The 25,278-nt window shown below is 38.7% G+C and overlaps 1 protein-coding gene across 1 annotated transcript; it reads left to right on the top strand.

Moving 5' to 3' along the window:
- The first annotated feature begins 5,509 nt into the window (after nucleotides 1–5,509).
- SPIN4 (spindlin family member 4) lies at nucleotides 5,510–7,983 on the top strand. Its single transcript, XM_054574187.1, has one exon. The coding sequence runs from the start codon at nucleotides 5,994–5,996 to the stop codon at nucleotides 6,741–6,743; it is 750 nt and encodes a 249-aa protein (XP_054430162.1). The 5' UTR covers nucleotides 5,510–5,993; the 3' UTR covers nucleotides 6,744–7,983.
- The last annotated feature ends 17,295 nt before the right edge of the window (nucleotides 7,984–25,278 follow it).

The following is a 25,278-nucleotide window of genomic DNA, read 5'->3' as shown; positions in this document are numbered from 1 at the left end:
GATTAGAGGTTTAAGTCTAGCTTTTTTTTTTTTTTTTGCAGTGCAATGTCCAATTTCTTCAGTACCATTTGTTGAAAAGGCTATCCTTTCTCCATTGAATTGCTGTTGAACTCTCAAAAATCAGTTAGAGCCCTGACTGATATGGCTCAGATGGTTGGAGTGGTATCCTGTAACGAAAAGGTTGTGGGTTCGATGCTTCTCTCTTGCATTGCTGTATCCCTCTCTCCCTTCATTTCTCCTTTCATCTCTCTTCTGAAAGCAATTATAAAATGTCCTTGGGTGAGAATAGAAAAATAAAAATCAAATGGACATATTTGTGTGAGTCAAGTTCTTTGTTCTCTCTTCTGCATCATTCATCTATTTGTTTATTGATCCGTAAACACCACCCCTTCTTGATTACTGTAGCTATGCAGTAAACCTTAACATCAGGTAGAATGATTCTTCATACAATACACTTTTCTTTCAAAATCATTTTAGCTATTCTAGATATTGTGCTTTTTTATGTAAATTTAAGAAGAATCCTGTGTATTTCTACGAATAACCTTGCTCAAATTTTCATAGAAGTTGCATTAAACTTATGGATCAATTTGGAAGGAATTCATATCATTACTATGGTGAGTTTTCCAAGCCATGAATGTGATATGTGCTTCCATTTTTTTAATCTTCTCTAATTTCTAGTATTACCATTTTTAATTTTCAGTATAGAGATCCTGTGCATGTTTTGTTAGATCTACAGCTGAGAATTTCACTTCCTTTAAAGCAATTTAAATGTTAGCTCTTTTGTCTCACAGGCTCCTGAGACTTTTTTTTCTCAGTCTGTTTCTCTCTGTTGTTCACATGGGGTAAATTTTATTTTTTTTCTGACCTCAAATGTGCTGGTTCTATCTTCTGTCATCTCTAGTCTTTTATTGATCCCATCCCAGGAGACTTTTCTTTGAGTTATTTTTTCAGTTCTAAAATTTCCATTTGGTAAGTGCTTTGCCTCATTCAAGTTGTGATTTCCCTTGCTTTTTGTATGATTTTTGATTTTTATGGTACCATTTTCATTTTTCATATTATGAGGCTCTATTCTATTTAACTTGTTTTTATCAGACATCCTCCCCGTTGTTACGTAGCTGGAGGATAGGGTATGTGTGCCTGTTAGGCTTCTTGTGGGAATCTAGAGACCACCTTTGCAAAAGAGACTCACACGGCCCGCATTGCACATGGGTGGGATGAACAGAAGTTTAGTACCCCTCTCATATCTGCAAATTTCTTTCATGGTGAAAGTAGGCTACTGACTCCCACAATCTCATTGCCTCCAAGTGGGACTGTAGGTTTATCTGCCACTGGACTTGACGGACGGACGCCAAGTTGTAGGGAAAGCTGAATACTACCTCATTCTGTCTTGTTTCCCTCACACAGTCTCACTGATGGTGGATAGGGACGAAAGCTCAGCTCCTCACTGGCTTTCACTGACAGGTAGGGTGTAGGAAAACAGTGCCGACTAGCCCTGCCTCACTCTACATTGCTTCCTCTCACTGATGTTGTGTTGATATGGGAAGAGTGGATGAAGAAGCACTATAAAATAGAGATCACTCCCTCTACCTTATACCACCAGACGACTGTGGAGGGACAGCTCACAGTTAAACTTCATTGTCACTTCTCTGACAAAGGAATCAGAGCACCATGCTGCTTGCTTCTGCTGAGAAGGGAATGGAAGATTAGCTCTGTGATTAGCATCACTATACTACGATTCCGACAGGGAAACATTTCCTGCTTAAGGAAGTACTGCCTCCTTCTGCGAGAGAGGACATGGAAGATCAGCTCTCTTTTTTACTCTTGCCAACACTGCACTGTCAGAGGAATTGGAACATTATCTGCTCCACGCAGCAGTGGATATAAGATCAATTTCCTGCATTTGAGGCTGTTGACTAACCTTATTTCCCACCACAAACCACATCCCCTATTCCTTAGCCGAGCAAATTCTGTGCTCCAGCCACAAGAGCCTGACCAGTTTTTCGCATATCCTATGTCTATGCATTCCTCTGTGACCTTCCCTCCAGCTGTTTTCTGCTTACACCGAAAAAGCCTCACTATTCTACCACCTTTTGAATGTCTTCCTTTTGTTCTATTACACTTTCAGGTTGTCTTTTCCAACCTCCCCAGCCATAACAAATCACTACCTCCTTTGGGTCCCCAGTGATTAATATGTATTGGGTTGGCCAAAAAGTTCATTTAGTTTTTTCCATACGATGGCTCTAGTAGTGCTTAGGTGTCTTTAACTTCATTTGAAACAATTCCGTTAGATCATATTGTGACAGAGGTCATATCGGTGTGCATTTTAAAAAACTTATCAAATTGGCGAATTTTTGTGCAGCCATTTAAGTATTGAAGATGGAAGGAGAGCTGCAACATTTTTCGCATAGTATGCTGAATCATTTCAAGAAAGATAAAAACGCAACTGAAACACAAATCTTTTGTGCAGTGTGTGGAGGAGAAGGTGATGTGACTGATAGAATGTGTCAAAAGTGGTTTGCAAAGTTTCTTGCTACTATGGACATTTTGGCCAAGTAACTCTTTGCTGCGGGGCTGTCTTATCCATTGGAAGATGTTGAGCAGCACCCCTGGCCTCTACCCACTAGAAGCCAATAGCGGGAGACAGCTGACATCCTCAAAATATCTAAATCGATAGTTATTGGTGAAAATAAAAAATGTGTCTTTTATTTTACGGGAAAAAACTAAACGGACTTTATGGCCAACCCAGCCCAGAAGTCTCAGCATGTGTTAGAATTTGGCTGGTACAATGGAACTAACAAAATTTATGCCTATCTCTACCACCCCCCACCCCAGTTACAAAGTAATGCTGTAGCTCCCAAAATTATTTTAAATATTTTTTTAATTTATCCAGATTTTAGGCCTCTGGTAACTGGCAGCATTTGAAAGACTGCTCTGAAACTGAGTATATGGGGCAAAATCTGGTCAGCAGTACCTCCTTGATTCACCCTCACACCCTCAACCAAGAGGGCTTGAGTATAAAATAGAGTGTAAGTTCAGAGGTAGCGCATGACCTTTGTGGTTTGTAGACGGTCTTGATGGGAGAAAAGGACTTGGTTAGGAGGCTTCAGCTACCTACCATGAATCAGTTCATGTGCTAAAATATTCACTTGTACTTATCTCACTTAATCTTTACAGCTAGACTTTCAGGTTGATAGTATACATATGTTGCAGGTTGATGGTGCTCTCCTAACAATTTTCAGACTTATGGACACATATTCACAGGGTCAGTGATGTGGATGTTTTGAAAGAATAAATAAAGCTGCTGTGGGAGAGGTTAAGTCACCAGGACTCCGGTGTTCAGAGCCTTGTGGAAGACAACTTGTTTCATTTGGGAGGATTTCTTAGGGTTGGAACAGGACAGCTGAAACCACTTATTTATTCGTTTAACAAATATTTATTGAGTACCTATTCTGTGTAAGGCACTTGAGTTGCAAGATGAAAGGCCTTTCTCAAATGGATTTATAGTCTAGTGGGCAGGCATACAAAATAAACATTATATCATAGTGTGGTAAGGCCCCCTGGATCCATAATGTTCGAGAATAATCTAAACATCAAAATTACAATTTTAAAGAGGAAAGAATATTAAAAATTCTTTTATCTCCTCTGGCTGCTTTGTGGGATCGTGAGCAAGAACTTTATTAAAGTATACAACCAAAGAGCCTGAGTAAATTGTTTTCCCTGCCTTCGTGTGCCCCGTGGGTGGTCTTCTGTCACTTGTCAACTGCTCTTCTAAGCAAAAAGAGCTTAGCACATCTTGCTCTGGGGGATTACCTGGGGGACATTATTTGTGAAACATAATGGCATGACATTTACACATACCTTCCGACTTTCAGTGTGTAGTTCATGTGTATGTGCGACTAAGTATACACCACTATGCCGCTCCAAAGAGTTTGGAAAGACCTTTTAAGTGTTTGTCGTTTCCTTGTTTCCTTGAAATTAATTTCTTGTATTACAGTATTGGAGAGTTATCCCAGCTCCAAAGTCCTTGGCCTTGAAAACATGGGGAGTTGGGGAATCCACACATATTCTGCCCAATCAGCTATCAAATGGTATGAGGACCAAGTTTTTCTTGTCCCTGCCTTGAAAGATAGTGAAATGTGGAGTCAGCAGGCGTTGGTGCCTTGCAGTTCTCTCCCTTGCTTTCCTACATTTCTGTTTGAATTAATGGCCTTTTTTTTAAACACGTGATGATATGATGTCTTCTCACCAGTGAAGGGTGAAGGAAGAGAATGAGGGGCCTGGACTTCCCTGGTTTTTATTGCCATCTTATAAAGCAGAATACAGGAGTAAAAGTTTTACAGACACTCACTTAATGCTCGTAACAGCCCTGTGACCTGAGGTAGGGAAATTACGGATGCTTTGCTCTCTTTCAGATTTTCCGTACGAGCATGCATTACATTTACAATCAGAAAAACCACAAATGCATATCACAACAACGTTTCTTTTTTAACTGCACAAAATTGGGGCCACAATTTTGTTGCAATATCGTGCTTTTTCACAGATCAGTCTTATCTCATATGTAGATCTTCAGGTTGTTAAATGTTCTTTGAATATATGGTTTATAGTAGCTCAATAAATCTGTATGTGAATGTAAACTAGTTTAATTATCCATTCTCTGATAGGCCATTTAGGATAAATAATGGACCATCTATACAAAGGAACATTATGGAACCATTTTAAAAATCACATTTTCAGAATATTTCATAACCTTGGAAATGTTTGATATAAATGAAAAAACAAGCTACAAGGTTATAAAATCTGCTCACAGTTTTCTGAAATATAAGCAGAGACTTACTAACGAAAGAGAAATTGTGACATTATTGTAACATTTCGTGCATGTCGAGTTGGTAAGATCAGGATTTTGGGGTTAGTTTCGCCTTTTATTTCACCGAATTGTAGAAAAGCTGCACAATGTCCGAACATTTCTTTTACATTCCGGAAATAAAAAGATTGTTTTTTTTAAAAAAAAGCAAAACGGAATGATTAGATGCAAAATATAAAGGCGAGTTTGGCTCAAGATGGTGGACTGTACACAGGCTTTTTCTTCTCCGGTCTCATATCCCTTTAACTGAAAGAAAATAATTTGTATGTACAAACTCTGCGTGTGTATGTGTGTGTGTTGGATATTACTATTTTTTCAAGGCTTTGTGAGGAATTCCTGGAAGATAGAAAGCAGATGGAGCGGCTGTGGAGGAGGCTGGCGGGCGACAGGCGGCCAGAGAAAGGGAGGAGGGGAGCCGGCCAGTCTGGCTCCGGTTTGAGGGAAGCGGTCGGGGGGCGCGTGAGGAAATGAAGGAGCGAGAGCCTGGAACTCTGTGGACTGAACACGGGTGCGCGCATTGACCCGCCCTGCTGCTGCGGGCGGAGCGGAAGGGGGAATGGCGGGGGGCGGGGCCGAGGCGCAGGCGGGCTCGGAGAGGTCCGGTTGCCGAAGCGGCAAAAGCCCTGGCGCCAGAGCTAGGCCGAGCAGAGCAGCGCTCGGAGGCTGAGGCCCCTTGGACTCTCCAGGGACCAGCCGCCCTTTGCCGCCGCAGCCATCCCTCTTGCCCCTTGCCTGCGTGGCCCGCGGTCTCCTCCTCCAACGCCGTTTCGCAGCCGCAGCACCACCGACAACAGCTAAGTGGTCAATTCGGGACTTCGGGTTGGGAGTCCGGGCGGGAGCGAGGCGCGGGCAGTACGCACTAGCGCGCCATCTCCTGCAGCAACCGCCACTGCTGCAGACACCCCTCCTGGGCGGGAGAGAACGCTATCAAGAGGCCCACGCCGTCCCAGCACCCGAGAGTTGCAGCGTTTCTGCCAGGCGTTGGTGAGATCCTAGTGCTTGGTGGAGGGAGGACTGACCGGGACTCAGAGATCACGAAGAAAGATCTCTAACTGCTTGCAGAGCGCTGATTTTTGACTCAGTTTAATCGGGCAAGTGGCAGCTTTGCCGAAGCCTCCGTAAGCTCCGAGCCATGTCGCCCCCAACTGTGCCTCCGATGGGCGTAGATGGTGTGTCCGCATACCTGATGAAGAAAAGGCACACCCACAGGAAGCAGCGCCGCAAGCCCACTTTCCTCACCCGTAGGAACATCGTGGGCTGCCGCATCCAGCACGGCTGGAAGGAAGGCAACGAGCCAGTGGAGCAATGGAAGGGAACTGTGCTTGAGCAGGTTTCCGTGAAGCCCACTCTCTACATCATCAAATATGATGGCAAGGATAGCGTGTATGGACTAGAACTGCACCGAGATAAGAGAGTTTTAGCGCTCGAGATCCTTCCTGAGAGAGTGCCAACTCCTCGCATTGATTCGCGCCTCGCAGATTCCCTGATTGGCAAGGCAGTGGGGCATGTGTTTGAGGGTGAGCACGGGAGAAAAGATGAATGGAAGGGCATGGTCCTGGCGCGAGCCCCCGTGATGGACACTTGGTTTTACATCACCTACGAGAAAGATCCAGTCCTTTACATGTACACGCTCCTGGATGACTACAAAGATGGTGACCTGCGCATCATTCCAGATTCCAACTACTATTTCCCTACAGCAGAACGGGAGCCTGGAGAAGTGGTCGACAGCCTCGTGGGCAAGCAGGTGGAACACGCCAAAGATGATGGGTCCAAGAGAACCGGCATTTTCATCCATCAAGTGGTGGCCAAGCCGTCTGTCTACTTCATTAAGTTCGATGATGATATTCACATTTATGTCTATGGTTTGGTGAAAACCCCCTAAATTCATTGTGCGTTCTTTGCAAAATTTGTGGAACTACTAAATGTAAAGTGCGTTGTGTTTTTGTAATCGTGAACTTTTCAGAACAGTTTTGGTGTCAGAGATTCAGGAATTTAATAATACTTATTACTTATCGTGCCTCCAGATCTTACATTGACTAGTTCCACAGTTTTGCCCAAGTGTACTTTGGTACCTATGATATTGCCTTGTTGTGTAATTGAAAAATATAAATTGGGTGCTAATGGAAAATTGGAAAGTGTTCAATACCATTGGAACAATGAAAGACTAGATAAACAAAAATTAATGGTGTAACCCCACACCATATCCTTCCCCCCACTTCCCTTACCTTCCCCTCTTTCTTCTCTACAAATAACAAGTGTTAAGAACATGTTGCATATCCTGCATTTTTTCCCAACCTCTTACAAGAAGTTTCTTGCAATTGTTTCTGTGAAAATGACAAGCCACCTCATTTCTCTGTAATTGCTTTTCTCACTGGATATATCCATAAAATCCCTTCTGATCAATAGTCGCAGATATCTCTCCCTCTCCCTTTTTCTATCCTTCTTTCCCTCTCCTCCTCTCCCTCTGGAATTTATTTTTATATATAGTATTAAGATACAGATTTAGTTACACATTTTGCTCACATTAGATACCTGATCATGTCTTAGCATTTATTTAAATACAGCATTCATTTCCTCCTTGCTCTGGGGTTTATTTTTGTATATGGTATAAGACAGAGATCTAACTATACATTTTGCTCACATTGGATACCTGATTGTGCCACCCATTTATTAAATAAGTCACCCATTTTCTCTCCCCCCTCCATCTTTTCCTCCCTCCAACAGCTGCATACACAGTACATGTTTATGTACCAAAATGGTATTGAACCGTTCTGTTTTTAATGGTCATTTTTTATTTCCTTTCTGTGTTTTCACCATAGCATTACTCAATACATACTGGTGCTTTTATTTCTATAGGTTAGATTCCTAGGAATGGGATTGCTACGTAGGTTTATTTAATTTTGAAAGATGTTACAAAATTACCACCCAAATGAAAGTTTTCATTTTCCAGCATTCTCTCCAGCGCTCTTTAATGTTTGCAAATCTGAAAGGCAAAAATTTTGTTGTATTGTTTCTTTAATTGGCAAACTCAATGAGGTTTTTTTGGTTGTTTGTTTTTAGGGGGGTTGTTTGTTTTGCTTTTTGGACTTTTCTCCTTTATGATTTGCCAATATTTATCCTATGTTCACTTATCTATTGAATCATTGATCTTTTCTTTATAAATTTGTAAGAATTCTCACTATATTTGCTATATGATGAATATTAATCACTTGTAGCCCATATATGTTATGATTTTTTCCGTCCTATCGTTAATCTTAACTTTACTAATGGTATCTTTTACTTTATTATTTTTTTTTAATTTTTAGAGAGACTACTTCATTTTGGCTTTCTGGTTTTCTGTCTTTTTCACATTAATGCCCCAACCCCAAGTCTTTTTTTTTTTCTAAAAAGCCGAGGTTTCACTGTTTCATCCAACTGGAATTTCTTTTGTATATGGTATTAAATAGATGTCCAACTATACATTTTGTTTATATTGGATACCTGATTATGCTATCACATTTATTATATCAATCATCCATTTTCAATTTTCTGAGCCAGTTCACATTATTTTAATTATAGTGGCTTAACCTTAAATTTTGGACTCTGGTAAAGCAAGTTAGTTCTCATTAGTTTTTTTTTCTTTTTTTTTTATAGCTTGTCCTAGACATTTATTCTTTCATATGAAAATTAAAGGCATTCTTTTCACATTAAAAATTGAATTACATTTTCATATGTATTTAGAGGATTATGTTAGTAATATTAATACTTAACTTTCAAGATTTTGGGTACATCATTAAAATCTTTTGTTTTTGCTTTTGTAATGTTCTTCATTTAGGTCCTTCATATCAGGTTAAATTTATTCTAAATATTTTTATAGTTTGTCATATTTTGGCATTTTGAACAGTGTATTTTCTCCTGTTCATTTTTAATTTGTTATTTTGGCCTATAGAGACAAACTATGGATTTTTAAAAAATTTTAACTATTTAATCAGCTTACTAAATCCTGTAAATTATGCTGGGTTTTTAAAATAGAATATTTTTGGCTTTCTAGGTATACAATCATTTCACCTGGGGATAGAGATAATTTTGAGATAATTTTATGTTTTTCTAATGTTTATATTGGTTATTATTACATTAGGTAGATTCTCCAAAACAGTGTTGAATAATGATTATGGCAGATATGCCCATCTGGTTCTTAATTTTTAGCATTCCATATTAACATGACATTTGCTTTTGGCTATTGGTAGTCATTAACTATTAACATGTTTAGGGAGTTTCTTCTATTCTTGTTTTATATAGCATTATTACTAAAAGTGGCTCGTGAATTTTATCAAATCACTTTTCAGCATCTATTGATAAAATTACATGTCTTTTCCCCTTAATTTGTTGACATAATAAATTAGAGTGGTAGGAATTTGATAGTGAACCAAACTTGTATTTCTGAAATAAATCCTACTTGGTCATGGTGTCATAACATTATGATATATTGCTGGATTTTATTTACCATTATCTTATTTAGAATTGCATTTTCATTTCAAAGCGAAATTTTATTGTTTCTTGCACTGTCTTTATCAAGTTTTTAAATTAAAATTGTGCTAGCTTAGAAAATTAGCTGGTGAGTTTTCAATATTTACCTGTAGTCTGGAATATTTTAATCACATTAGGATTATTTGTTGTTTAAAAATTAGCTAGTACTAAATTGTGCAACAGTCTAATCCCAGTGACGCTTTTGATGGTAGATCCTTAATCAGCTTTCTTATCTCTTCAATGATAATTGGTTTATTCAAGCTTTTTATTAAAACAGAATGTATATTCTCTGTGAAATACAAAGTTTAAAGTTTTATCTATTATCACGCTTCTCACTTCTTTTATTCAGATGCTTTATGTACTTGTGTGCCGCATATGCATATGTCCTAGATATGTTCAATTCTGAAGACATTATAATAAAGTCATAAGCTATAATGCTGTTTCCAATTTTCTTTGTTTTACTTTAAAAATTAAAACATCATATGCAAAGTATAAAATATGTAACAAACATTTGTTCACCTTCATCTAAAATGAAGAAATCGCATCATTTTGGCATATTGTTTTAGATAACGGATTTATATTTTTTAAAAGAGCATCAAAAAGAACAAATTCCTTTCCCAATACCATAGTGTTTGCTTTCTCTGCAGAAGCAGACACTATCATGAATTTGGTGCAAATCTGGCCTGTTTGTTTTTTTTAATATATTTTACTGCAAATATAGTCATAGTCAATAACCAGTATTGACTTTTGTTTTTGTTTTTGTTTTAATTCAAAATGAATAGCAACTTTAAACCATGTGGCAGTTATTTTGATCTTTGTTGTCGGGATCCTCTTTTTTTTTTTCCTAATTGGGAAATAGATTGCAGCAACAAAAACAAACAATAACGTTGACCTTAGGATACCAGTTTCTGTGTTAGGTACTTTTACCACTTCTTACAAGTCCTTATGCTCCGGGAGACTGGGCCCTGGCAACAACACTGCCAGGTGACTAAAAAGGACAATTTCCGCTCATGCAGATTGTATCTTGGCTGTAGTAAAGCAATTACCCACCACTCACCCCTGATTGCAAGACCAGAACTAGGTCTTGGATTTATTTCCCCATGATAATATTAGGATTATCCCATATCCTAAAACTCAGAGGGAGTCTGGCCCTAATTGAGCACTGTTGTGAAGGTTTAGGACATGACAGTGGACAACACAAAAATCTGCCTTTCTTAACATTTCTGTTTATCCTCCAAGTAGCCTTCAGACCAATAACAAAGATATAAGGTAGGTAGAAAAGTCAACAAGGTAAAAAGGATGTGATAAATATCACTAAAAGGTTAGAGTAGTGCATATGTACTATGCAAGAAACTATATGGTATACAGTTTGTATTTAGACAACGAAAAATACAAATGCGTATACATTTAAGATACATAATAATGCTTTCTAATTCCTGCTTTCCCTGTAGGCCCTAAGTCCAGATTGTTTATGTTGTTTCCTAACATCATTAGGTTGTTAACATACAGTAAGAGAGAGGCTCAGCCCTGGCCTGGGATCTGAGGAGAGAATGGTGAACAATCTATACAAAATCCCTGCTCTCTGGGAGCATGTATCTTAAGCAGGGGAGGAAGAGAGCCACCACTGCCTTTACAGCCGTGGTCCTTTGGCCTTACATTCTCTCACAGTGATCTGGAAATATCCCACAATTTGTTAGTGTCGACTGAAAAAATAACACCAACTAGGTGTTTTGTCACCGAAAAGGATTTACTTGGGAAAAAGAAAGGTTGCAACTCCATGCATACACACATGGCAAGCGATGTGAACACTCCAGCCTGTGTGCCAAAACAGAGGAATATTTTTATAAAGGAAAGGGAGTTAAGGAAAGGGGAAGTCAGAACCATAGAGCTTTATTATAAACAGAGTTCTTCCTGTAGCGTTCTCATGTGTCAAGGTCTGATTAAGTAGAGTGCGAGAACTTCCATAAGCCCTAGCTCCTCCCATAGACCCTCTTGACTGATTATGTTTTCTTAAAGTTCCAGTTAGTCTTTATCATTCTCTCCATTTGATTGAGCCCTTTCTCTGAAAGCATCACTGATCAATGAGCAGGTCTTCTAACTTAAGCAGCCCTTTGTCCCTCGCTGTCAGAAAGGACCTCTTCTAGGTGTCATCTCTCACATCAGAGGAAAAGTGCATGATGGGGAACAGATTGTGTCCATGGTTAACAAGAAACAGGATCAGAACTTACTATTAATAAGAATTCAAAACAGAACAATACGACAGTTTACATAATGAATTTAAACCAGTCGCTCAACCCTGTAAATAATGAAACAAGGACCATTAATATCTTGTATAGATCAAAGTTCTTGATAGCAGATTCAATAACCACAAAGATTCCCCCTTTTCACAATGGCTTAGGAAATGTTAACAAGGGCATGTTCCTTCCAAAGAAAAGAGAAAAATGAAACAATTAATAGGAAGAAAAGAGTTATACCGGCCTGATTCAGTCGTTTTGACAATTCATTTCCTTCAGAGGTTGTCTGCTTTAACTTTTGACAGCTTTAGTTTTAGGTTATCAGACTGTGTGCAGTGGCAGCCAGGGTCTGGTACCTTCTTTAGGAGGGACATATGTATCCAGAGTCCACTCTCTGGAGTTTGGCAACACAAGGGTTAGCCAGCAGTACTTGATGCCCTTCCATCAAGGATGGAGGGAATCTTTTTTGAGGTGCCTTCTCTAGTAAACCAAATCTCCAGGCTGTAGACTTTTCACTTCATTAGCATGCACTGTAAAAAGATTGCTCTACCAAAACATGATTATTTTCATTAGAAGCAATGAAGCCTTTACAATACTGAAGTATGTCTCTTTTTACCAAATGTGGATCCAAAGAAGCAGGAGCCAAATGAGTGGGGTATCCTGCCATTATCTGAAAAGGTGAAAGCTTATGAGTCCCAAAAGAGGAGGATCTGAGATTTAAAGGGAATAACGGCAATGTTTGTGGCCAGATATTTGAGGAGTTTTATAGATTTTGCCCACGGAACCTTAATAATGTCATCGGTACATTCAACTAGACCTAAAGATTAAGGATTGTAAGCACAGTGAAAATGATGTAGAACTGGCCAAATAGCATAGACTTGTAGCACTCGACCAGTAAAATGTGTTCCTCGATCTCTGTCGAGTACAAAAGGAGTTCCCCAAATAGGAATAATCTTCTCTAACAGGACTTAAGTCACTGTGGAGGCATTAGCTTATCTACGAGGGAAAACTTCAGCCCAGTGAGAAAACATACGTATCATGACTAAAACATATTTATATCCATGAAACAAGGGAAGCTGTATAAAATCTATTTGCCAAACCTCCAGTGGTCCATTAGGTAATTTAAAATGTCCAGGGGCAGTGCAAACAGGCTTTTCTAGATTGTACTTTGCCCAGGTGGGACACTTAAGGTAGGCATTTTTTTTGTGGCCTTGTTAATATCTCTCCACCAATACTGATTCATAAGTGCTATCATTTTGTCAGTGGACTGTTTCATGTAAGTACAGTAGTCAGGAGTAGAAACTTGAGAGTTTCTGGTAGGACTGGGTTATTGTTTGGTCGAAACCAGAGCTTTGTCTTCTTTTAATAAAACCAGCAGTTGTTGGATTTCCAATCTTATTTTTATTTTTCAGAAGCCAATTGTTGGCCAGTTTTCTAAGGTATCAACTGGGAAAACACCTCTTTGGACCATAACAGAGTCTGACTGCAGCTGATGCCTTTAACGGCAGCATTCTTAGCAGAAATGTCAGCAAGATGATTTCTTTTAGCTTCTAGGGAGTCAAGTTTAGAATGTCCTAAAAATAGCTAAAGCATCAGGTAAAAGTATAGCATACAGTAATTCTGGAACATATGAACCATTATTAATTTTAACTCCATTGAAGTTAAGGAAAGCACATCGCTTCCATAACATTTCAAAGTCACAAACTACTCCAAAGGCATATCTTCTGCCAGTATAAATGTTGACAGGTTTACTCTTTGCTAAAATGCAAGCTTGAGTGAGGGCAAACTTGTGCTGAAGTGGCCAAATGCAAAGATGCTGCCTTAATGACTTCAAAAGGGTTTACAATAGCATAAACAACAGAGTACCTACCATTTTAATTTTTCATATGCACCATTTGTAGACCATAAGAAACAAGCTTTTACCTAGAGGAATCTCCCGTGAATCCTCATGAGGAGTCAGGAGGTGGCGTATCAGTGCGAAGCAGTTATGAGGTGCTTCATCAGTTTCAGACGGGGGAAGACTAGCTGGATTAAGGTTATTATGGGAAAGTGTCATATAGGAACCATTCAACAACAAGATTTCATACCAAGTAAACCCACTAACTGAAAGATGTTGGGTGTGATAAGAATTCAGAAGTGCTTCTACTGCATGAGGTACAAAAATTGTTAGAGAGGATCCCATAACAATTTTTCTCCGCAGGCTTAACCAAGAAAGCAGCAGCAGCAATGGCTCTAAGGCAAAGGGGTAGCCCCAAGCCACAGGGCCAGCTGCTGACTGTAGCATCCTAGTATCCTAGGGGTCTATGGAGATCCTCAGGTGTTTGAGTGAGTTCCTCAAGGGTATTTCCTTTGCTTTCATGTACGAAAAAACAGGGGGGAATTGGGTAGGATGCCCAAGATCAAGTGGGTTTATTAAACTCTCCTTGAAAGTTTTAAAGGCTATGGCTATGTCATCCTGTTCTTCCCATAAAACTGGGCCAGCACTGTCATTCTGTAGTAAGATATATATGGGTTTTGCCATAAAAGAGAGATTTGGGATCCAATTTCGGCAGTAGCTTACTAACTCAAGAAAATCTCACAGTTGACGTGTAGTTTTTGGCCTTGAGGAACTTAGGACACCACAAAGCCTATCTGGATCCAGGTATAGTCCTTGTTCCAATATCAGATGTCTCAAATGTCAAGCCTGAATTTGGACGAATTGTAATTTTCCTTTAGAGACACTCTTGACGCTTTAAGGCCAGAAGTTCTAATAGATGGATGTCATCTTCCTGTGAGGAAACCTGAGAAGAGCAAAGAAGTAAACCCTTCACGTATTGCAATAAGGTGGAAGCTTTAGAGAAAATTATATTATCCAAATTGGTTTTCAGAATTTGTAAGAAATAATAGGGGCTTTCAGTAGAACCCTGAGACATTACTGTCCAGGTAAATTATTTTTTCTGCCCAAGTGAAAGCACAAAGATATTGGTTAGCTTCATCAACTGGGAAACTAAAGAACGTGCTACAGAAATCAATTATCGTGAAGAATTTACTTCCAGTTGGGATAGATGCTAGCAGGGTATGAGGGTTAGGAATAAAAGGCTGTCAACGGATAACAATGTGGGTTATTGCTTGATGGTCCTGGAGAAACCTCCACCCTCATCCCTTTAGCTCTCTCACAGGTAAAATAGGAATGTTACAGGGACTAGTGCACAAAATAATAAGGCTTTGAGTTGTATAATCTGCTATTATGAGCTTTATGTGTTTAAGGTCCTCTCCACCTATAAGATGTTGATTAATTTGGGGAAAAGGTTTGGAAATGTCAATTTGAAACATAATAGGAGGTGCACTGCGGATTCTGCTGATGTCAGTTGAAGATTTTTCCCATAAAGAAAACGGCCATTGGTCCAATAGGGTAATTGATCAGTACTCTCAGATTCACCTACTGTGCTGTCAAAAACAGAACAAATAAGAGATGTTGAAAAGCCATTTCATTCACCTAATTGGCCATTTTGACAGTTACTGTCAAACTCTTACATTATTTTCCCTCTTGGGGAAAAGGAAATTCCAGCATGATGGATGCTTCTCTAGGAAGTCTCTATCTAATGAATGGATGGGGCAGAAGAACTAAAGAGAAAATGATGCGTGTCCCTTAAAGGACCTAAAGAAAGATAGATTCAGAGATAAGAACCTGTTGAGGTTTCTTTGAAATCCCCACCATTGGAACTGTTGTATTAACCTGAGGTAGGGTCTGTTTTATGGCAGTGGGGCTGAGCAGTGAGAGTGTAGCGACAGTGTCAATAAGAAGAGAAATAGTTTCCCTTCCAATTTGAAAAGAAGTTTCTCACAGCCAATTAAGAGAAAGGATTGGAAAAAGCACCTGTAGTTTCTCAGAGCATCCTCACTGGGAATTAGGAGAACATTGCAAAGGCCGGCTAGAAGGCTGAGAGCGTCTGAAATGCTGAAACTTACTGCAATCCCTTTTCCAGTGTTCTGGCTTTTTGCCACCCACAATGGCAAAAGTTTCGAGTCTTTCAGTTTTGCATGGGGCCTCTTGTTTGCCAAGGCTGAAAATAAACGATCTTGGCACTGTTACTTCCAGATGGTTCATCTAGAGTATGGGCAAGATGATTGGCCAAAATGACCAGAACTAGGGTGTACATGGTTTCCCATTCCATCATGGTTTTCTTAACTAGGAAGAAAAGGTCTTTGTTCAACCCATTAACAAAGAATTAAAAGTTACATGAGTGGAGTCAACATCTGAAGGAAGACCGCAATTTTCCTTTAAAAAGTCTATTATAATAGTCAGGAAGTGATACCTATCTGTCTCTTCCCAATAGGAAGTAAGCTCCAAGAGAATAGAGTTTGACAGTTTTGTTTGCTACATGGTCAAAGCAAGCAGAAGTGATATCAGTATTACCATAGAAAGAGCTGAAACTTGGTTCTAGTCCAGGATCCCTAAAAGTTAGTGGGTAAAGGCATAGTTGGTGAACACAATATTCTGTAGGAATTTTTTTTATCTTTCTCTCATTAAAGCCAAAGGGGGGCAGGATCGAGGGTGGGAGGTGGGGATGAGTGAGACGGAGTAAGGGGGGGGGATGGAGACAACTGTACTTGAACAAAATTTTTTTAAAACTCTAAAAAAACAAATCACATGTTAAAGGTGACAATTTTCTTTAAAAAAAAAGCCACAGTTCCATATTTTGCTCACTGCTATACTTAACATCTAAAATAGCATTAGAACTAGGGCGAAACTTTAGTCTGACTAGTTATAAAATCTAGCACCATCTTGACTCCTACTGTACACGTTAAACTTTCTGTTACGTCATCTGGTTTCTACCGTGCATGTGCTCAGCAGAGGAATTTCTCCTCCTCCTCCCTCCGATAATCCAGTATGCAGCTGGCAGCTTGAGCACCCTGGGTACCCTTGAGTATGCTGGGAGGCTTCCCTGCCTGCGTGTAGGATCAAGACTCTTCAGCGGTGGTCCCCTGGAGCGTGCGAGTGAGTCTGTAAGTGCTCTAGCTTCCTAGTAAATCAAGCTGAATGGAATGCTGTTGTAACATCTGATTCAGCTTCCCAGTTTATTATATATTCTGTTCAGCTCCTTAGTTTAGTAAGCTCAGTGTCTGACCCCCTCTGCTCCCCCTCTTTATTAATATCTAGCTAAATACCTATGCCAACAACCAGGAAGGTGGTGCCTGGGTCTCCAGAAGACTCCCTTCTCTCCCAGATGGACTAGATCCCCACTGATTTTCACCACCAGATGCTATGCCTGCTCCTCTTCCCGTCTCTGTTGCTCTGGGTTGGGCATCCCTGTGTGGGACTGAGCTCACATGCTCCTAGGGGGAAGGGGTTTAGCGGCTGACTATTTTTCACCTTCACAAGTGTGTTGTGTACTTTCGTATGTTTTCACGTCACCTTGTGGCTTGAAGAACTCCTTTCAGCATTTCTTGCTAGGCAGGCCTGGTGGTGTTGAACCTTCTCCGTTATTGTTTCAGAAAGCCTTTATTTCTCCTTCATATCTGAAGGATAAATGTGCTGGATAATGTTTTCTTGGCTGGAAATTTATGTCTGTTGACACTTTGAATATGTCATCCCAATCTCTCCTGGCCTATAAGGTTTTTGCTGAGAAATCTGCTGATAGCCTAATGGGGGTTTCTCTGCAGGTCACTTTATTTTTTTTTCCTGGATGCCTTTAAGGTTCACTATTCATCTGTGATTTTTGACAGTTTCATCATAGCTTATATTGGAGAAGCTCTTCTGCATTGAGAAACTAGGGTGTTCTATTCATTTTGTGAATTTCTATGTCCAAATCCTTCTTTGGGTTTTTGGCACTTCCCAGCTCTTTTTTTTTAAAGAATAAACTCTCTGCCCTTCTTCCCCTTTCTTCATATGGAACCCTAAATATTCTTATAATGTACCTTTCTGATGGAATTCAATAGCTCCTATTGGCTTTCTACACTCAAATCTTAGTTCCCTCACCTTTCTCACTGTGTTATTTCTATATTTCTATCCTCCAAGTAATTTTTTCAATCATTCACCTGGTCTCTCCCACTACAAATAATCTCTATTGTGTTCTTTATCTGGTTCATTGAATTCTTTAGCTCAAGAACTTATGTTTGGTTCATTTGTATAATTTCAATCTCCTTGGTAAAGAACTCTTTTTGTGTATTAATTTCTGATTTTACTCGATTGTCTCTGAGTTTTCTTGTAACTCAGTCAATCTATTCATAATAGCTATTTTGATTATCATTTATATTGCAATGCTTTGTGCCTTTGAGATCCGTTGTTAAAGAATTATTATTTGCTTTTTGTGACATCATATCACTTAATTTTTATACTGTTTGAATATATGGACTTCTGCTTTTGCCTTTCAGATAACAGTAATCTCCTTAACTAAGCTTTTGTTTCTTCTTTGGTTTGTATAATTCACCAGGGTGGCTACTAGAAGCCTTCCAGAAGGTGGCACTATAGCTTGTTTGTGGTTTTTTCCCCCTTACCCATTATGGTGGCCTATTGTCTGAGCCCTCTCCCTGAATACTGGAGCTTGCTCTGTGGATAAACATTGGAGCATGCACAAAGAGTCAGCAGAAGAATGGGGGAGATGTGAGGAATTAGCATGTAGGGCTTTAGGGATGCTCACAGGCCTGATGTGCTTTCTTCCAGTAGGGTACTCATAGAGGTTTATGGATGAACTCACCGCCAAAATCCTGAAGCAGACAGCAGGAACCACATTACTTTAATCCTCTTTAATATTATCTGCTTTCTTCTATTTCTCTTCCCTCTTTCAATAATGGCAGTTTCTCCTCAGAAATGAGGGTGCTGCTGGGGCAAACAGGTTTCTATATCCATGAAATGCAAAACTGTACTAACTGGGCAGTCCTCGACCACTTTCCACCTTCTTCACAAAAGAAGTAAGTTACTGCTTTCCACCTCCTCTGTTGGAGAGGTTGCTGCTGCACACGGCAGACAGCTTATCCCCATGTAATGTGGCTTTGGCAAAGGGACAGCTCTGGCTGAGGCCCTACCTCTCCTCTGCTCCCACTCTGATGGGGTACGGAAATCTGCCCTAAGGCAGGCCGGCCTTCTACCGATGCGCTCTTACCTTTGGATACATGTCCAGGTCAGTGCTCTTCAGTTTTGTTTTGTTTTGTTTTTGTTTTTTTCACTAACCATGGTAAGTGGCATTGGGACAGCTTCCCCAACTCCCTTTAAGCTTTCTGTCTTAACAAGGTCTCGTTTGTGTATTTTCAGATGCACAGTTGGGAGAGTCCACCCAGGCCCTTTCGCATAGAATGCTGAGGCACATTTGTTCATATACAGACCTCTAAACAGTTATTTAAAAAGGGGGAGAGAGAAAACAAAAAACTTACGCCACCATGATACACTGTTTGGCTTATTTTAAAACATAATTGACGTGTAAAAATTTGACTTTTGTGCTGTCAGGTTTTTGAACCAATAATTTCCAGATTACAGTGAAGAAATAAACAGCCTATCTGTCGATAGGCCGAGACCATCTTTGGCTAAACCATGTAAAAGTCCATTCTTTGGCCTCAGGTTTTTTATTTCTTTTATTTTAAAAATTTATTGTTGTTCAGCTACAGTTGTCCGTCAGGTTTTTTATAATCCAAAATTATATGTTATTTCATAATGTTTCAGTTTGGAGCCAGCAATAAATTATCTTTAGGATTCAGAATCATATAAGAGCACAAACTAGGATTTCAAAATCGATTTGAAGCCAGTCAGTCAATTTATTGGGGAAAAGCTAGGAAAATATATCAGCAAAAAACCCACAGATTTTGACTTGTTGTATGGGTTTAGTCTCTATGGTAAAATTATGAACTCTTTGGCTCATGTTTCTGTCTATCTATAAAACATGGTGTTTTCTATCCACATGCAGCAGGTCTGTTATTAGGGCACAGAACTCTCCTTTATGAGCCAGTACATAATCTAAGGCTAGGGTGATACACTTGTGGATGTGTTAACACTGACAGTGTGTCAACAAAATGGCAAAGGTAGGAACTTCTCAATTAAGAAAGAGGCACGAAAACGGTGTAGGAGTTAATGTAAGTGGATGTCTTCTTCAACAGGATGCAAGGGTGTGATTGTACTGTGGGTATTTAGTTCCATCTCCTGGATATTAGGAGCAGGTCCAAGTTTGTTCCACGGTACCTTTACTGGAACAAAGTACATGGGAGTTGGATAAGCATACCTCTCTCCTGTCAGTGTGTTACTGAATAGAATATGTTAGTGAAATCTATAACTTCAAACAATTTACCCATGTTATTTTGAATGTCATCTATTAATGTGACATTGGTGGAGATACTATAATAAATTTATAGGTGCTCTTTCTACAACAGGCCATGCTACTATACAGGGAGTCATAGCAGCTCTCAAACTGAGGAGACAAAGAAACATCAGCCAAATGAAAGAACAGATCAAAACTCCAGAAAAAGAGCTAAACAAAATGGAGATAAGCAATCAGATGCGGAGTTCAAAACACTGGTTATAAGGATGCTCGAAGAACTTAGTGAGGACCTCAGCAGCATAAAAAAGATCCAGTCGGAAATGCAAGATGCACTAATTGAAATAAAGAACAGTTTACAGGGAAACAACAGTAGTGCAGATGAAGCCAAGAATCAAGTCAATGATTTGGAACCTAAGGAAGCAAAAAAACAACCAATCAGAACAATAAGAAGAAAAGAGAATCCAAAAAACTGAAGATAGTGTAGGCAGCCTGTGGGATAACTTTAAGCAATCCAACATTTGCTTCATTGGGGTGCCAGAAAGGAGGAGAGAAAGAGCAGGAAATTGGAAATCTATTTGAAAAAACAGTGAAAGAAAACTTCCCTAATTTGGTGAAGGAGATAGACATGCAAATCCAGGAAGCACAGAGTCCCAAACAAGATGGATACAAAGAGGCCCACCCTAAGACACATCATAATTAAAATGCCAAAAGTTAAAGATAAAGAGATGGGAGGGTGGGTGTGGGAGAATGGGTGAGAGGTGAGGGGATTAAGAAGGAAATATAGGTAATTACAAAATAGCCACGGGGATGTAAAGTACAGTATAGGAAAGGGTGTAGCCAAAGAACCTACACATGACCCACGGACATGAACAAGGGTGGGGGGATTGCCCGAGGGAGTGCGGGGTGTTGGGTGGAGGGGCACAAAGGGGGAAAAATCAGGGCAACTGTAAGAGCATAATCAATAAAATATAATTTAAAAAAGAATGTATAGGGGCTTAAGGAGACTGTGCTAAGCAGGAGGTGCTTCACCCACTGAGCGCTTCACTGAGTGCTTCACCCACACCTCCTTCCACTCTGCTGTCTGATCCTTGTGTGCACTCCTAAGTGCATCCAGGAGATCAAACTCAGAGGGCACAGGGATCACTCTCAGAAAACGGACCTTGGTCATCAGGCAAGGGAGAAAACCACAAACTTAAGCTACAGTGCCACCTTCTGGAAAACAATAGCCATCCTTGTGAATTGTGAGAACCGGCAAGACAAAAAAGTTTAAAACTTTGACCATGAGAGAGCAAGAAGAGTGGAACGATTCCACCTTCACAAACACAGAGGAAATATCAGATAATAAGAATGCCACTGAAGGTAACACCACATCTGCTGAAGGCAATGAGTAAAGACTTAAGAAGGTGTTTGCTATTTAAAAAGCAAAAGCACCAACACATAACTACAAGGAATATTTAAAAATCAAGAAAATATGGAATCATGAAAAGAAAATAATTCTTCAGCAACTGAGCTTAAAGACATGGAATATAGCAATCTAACTGATAAAGAACAAAAAGTAGCAGGTATTAAAAAACTCAACAGGTTACAAGAAAACTCAGAAGCACAATTTAATGAAATTTGGAGTAAAATATATGAACAAAATGAGTTACTTAACAAGAGATTAAAATAATAAGAAAAAACAAAGAAATTCTGGAGCTGAAAAGTTCAATGAATTAGATTTAAAATCCAATAGTATAGTAAAGCAGAAAAAAAGATACGTGACTTAAATGATAGGAATTTTGAAATAACACAGAAGAGAAGAAACAACAAAGAGTTAAAAAGAGAAAAAAAGGCTACATGAGCTATGAGAGACCATAGAAAGACAAACATCAGAATAATAAGGGCACCAGAAGGAGAAAAGAGGGAGAAGGAGGAAGAGAGTTTATTTAGAGAAATAATAGCTGAGAACTTCCCAAACCTGAAGAAGGACATGGACTTAGAAGTCCACAGAGCTAACAGAACACACTATTTTCTCAATGCTTACAGACCTTGTCCAATACACATTATATTTAAACTGTTGAAGATCAATGAAAAAGGAATTTTCAAGGCACCAAGAAAAAAAGAAAGTTACCTACAAAGGAACCCCCATTAAGCTGTCAGCGGATTTCTCACTAGAAATGCTATAAGCCATGAGAGAGTGGAATTATATGAGTATATTGAAAATGTTGAAAGATAAAAATTTCCAGCCAAGAAAAGTTTATCCTGAAAATCTGTACTACAGATATGAAGTGACGGATGATTACTAGAATTACTGGAGTGATCACATTGTAAGGTATAAAATGTTGAATCACTATATTGTATGCCTGAAACTAACATAACTAATATAATACAGTATACCTATTATACACTTTATTAGGAACTCTATAGTAGGATTGTAAGTTAACCACTCAAATATGACATAAAATTTAAAGAAAACATTAGTTAAAATAGCGACACTTACCATAAATTGTTAACTAATAAGCAACATAAAAGAGGTAATCAATAATACAAAAGGGAGCAGTTAAAGAGTAAAGCTTTTATAGGTGAACAAAGATAACTTGCTATCAGCATAAAATCGACTGTTGTATCTATGAGATGTTATATGTCAGTCTCATAGTAACCACAAGGCTAAAACCTAGAGTAGATTTGTAAAACGTTTTTTAAAAGTGGAAACAGAGCATACTACCATAGAAAACCATTGATTTACAAAGGAAAGCAAAAACAGAGGGAAAAAGAAAGAAAATAAAAATACAAAACAACCAGAAAGGAATTAATAAGGTGGAACCAGTAAGACCTTAAATATAAATAATTACTCTAAATGTAAATGGATTGAATTCACCAATCAAAAAACACAGAGTGGCTAAATGGATAAAACAAACAAACAAAATCAAGAGCCAGCTCTATGCTGAGAGAACCCCACTTCTGCTTTAGGACACACATTGATTCAGTTAAAGGATAGAAAAAGATATATCATGCAAGTGAAAACCAAAATAGAGTGGAGGGAGCTATACTTACATGAGAAAAAAGTTTACTTTAAGCCAAAAATGGTAACCAGGTACAAGGAAGGTCATTATATATCTTGAGAGGATTGAACCATCAAGAAGATATAACAGTTATAAATACATTCACACCCAACATTGGAGCACCTAAATATATTAAGCAAATAAAAACAGATATGAAGGGAGAAATAGACAACAACACAACAATAGTAGGGTACTTCAATACCCCACTTTAAACCATGGAATGCTCATCCAGACATAAAATAAACAAGGAAATGATGGACTTGAACACATATTAGACCTAATCGACCTAACAGACATCAATAGGCCATTCCTTCTGACAAGAGCATAATACACATTCTTCTTAAGTGCACACAGAATATTTTCCAGAATAGAACATATGATAGGACCTGTAACAGGCCTTAGAGAATTTTATTTTTTATTTTTTAATTAAATTTATTGGAGTGACATTGGTTAATAAAATTATGTAGGTTTCAGGTGTACAAGTCTATATCACCTGTACATTGTATTGTGTGTTCACCACTCAAACTCGTCTCCTTCCATCTCCATTTATTACCCAATACCTTCTTCTACTTCCCCTCACACCCTTTACCTCTGGTAATCACCATAAGAGGTTTTTTTTTAACTTTATTTAACTTTACTGTTATTTTTATACTATTACAGATATCCCATTCCTCACCCACTTTTCCCACTTCCTCACCCCCGCCCCATGCCCCACTTTCCTAGGACCTTCATCACACTGTCATCTGTGTCAATGGGTCATGCATATATGTTCTTTGGCTAATTACTTCATCTTTTTTTCATCCATCCTCCCCTACCCATCCCCTCTGAGATATGTAGTCTGTTCCACCTATCCATGCCTCTGTTTCTATTTTGTTTGTCAGTTTATTTTGTTCATTAGATTCCACATGTAAGTGAGATCATATGATATTTGTCTTTCACTGACTGGCTTATCTTACTTATTGAAATCATAACAAGTATCTTTCTAACACAGTGTTAGGAAACTAGATATCAACATGAGTAACGCTGAAAAACTCTAAATATGTGGAAACAACAACTCACACCTCAACAACCACTTTATCAAAGCAGAAGTAGAAAGGAAAAATCAAAGATTATTTCAAATAATTTAAAATGGACATACAATATACTAAAACTTATGGGATGCTATAAAAACAGTACTGAGAGGAAAGTTTATAGTCATAAAAGCATATATTAAGAAGTGAGAAAGCTCACAAGCAATCAACCTAACTTTATATCTGAAGGAACTAGAAAAGCAAGACTGCGTTAAAGCCAAATTTAGCAGAAGAAGGCAAATAATAAAGATCAGGGTGGATGTAAATGAAATAGAGACCAGAAAAACAATAGAAAGTGTCCATGAAACTAAGAGCTGTGTTGTCAAAAAGATAACAGCAGTCACAGGCCTTTAGCAAGACAAACCAAGAAAAAAGGGAAAGACAAATAAAATCAGAAATGAAAGAGGAGAAATTACAATGGACACTACAGAAATGCATGGTATCATGAGACTACTATAAACAATTATACACCAACAAATTAGATTACATGGAAGAAATAGATAAGTTCCTATAGTCATCCATCTTATTGAGACTGATCCATGAAGAAACAGAAAGACAAAGCAGAGCAATAATGAATAAGGAGATCGAATCACTAATCAAAACCACACAACAGAGAAGCCTCCAGGAACAGATGGCTTCACTGGTGAATTTGACCAAATATTTAAAGACAAATTAATGCCATTTTTCTCAACTTTTTGAAAACTTTCAGAGGAGGAAACACTTTCAAACTCTCTTTACAAGGGAGCATTACCCTGATACTAAAACCAGATAAGGACATCACAGGCAAAGAAAACTGTAGACCAATATCCCTGATAAACAGAGATGCAAAGACCCTCAACAAAATATTAGAAAACTGAATTGATGGACTCATTAAAACATTTATACACCATGACTAAGTGGATTTATCCCTGGGATGCAAGAATATCACTGATGAATTCGACTAATGAATATCACTGTTTACACCATATTATCAATAAATATGCATCACATTAAATAATGAATGATAAAAAGCATGTAATCACCTCAACAGATGCAGGGAAAGGTTTTGAAAAAAATATAATTCCCTTTAGTGATTAAAAAAAACTTCACCAGATCAGGTATAGAGGGAATATACATCAATATGATAATGGCCAAATATAACAAACCCACAGGTAATATTACACTCAATGGCAAAAAATAGAAAGCTTTTTCTCTAAGATGAGGAACAAGATTAGAGTGCCCACTCACACCAGTCTTATTCAATATAATATTTCATGTTCTGTATAGAGCAGCATGGCAAGACAAAGAAATAAAAGGCATCCAAATCAGAAAGGAAGAAGTAAAATTGTCATTATTTTCAGA

This window comes from Pteronotus mesoamericanus, unplaced genomic scaffold (genome assembly GCF_021234165.1).
Source record: "Pteronotus mesoamericanus isolate MK-2021 breed Mesoamerican mustached bat unplaced genomic scaffold, CSHL_Meso_final contig_256, whole genome shotgun sequence".
Classification (NCBI taxonomy): Eukaryota; Metazoa; Chordata; class Mammalia; order Chiroptera; family Mormoopidae; genus Pteronotus; species Pteronotus mesoamericanus.
This window is presented reverse-complemented; position numbering and strand designations above follow the sequence as displayed.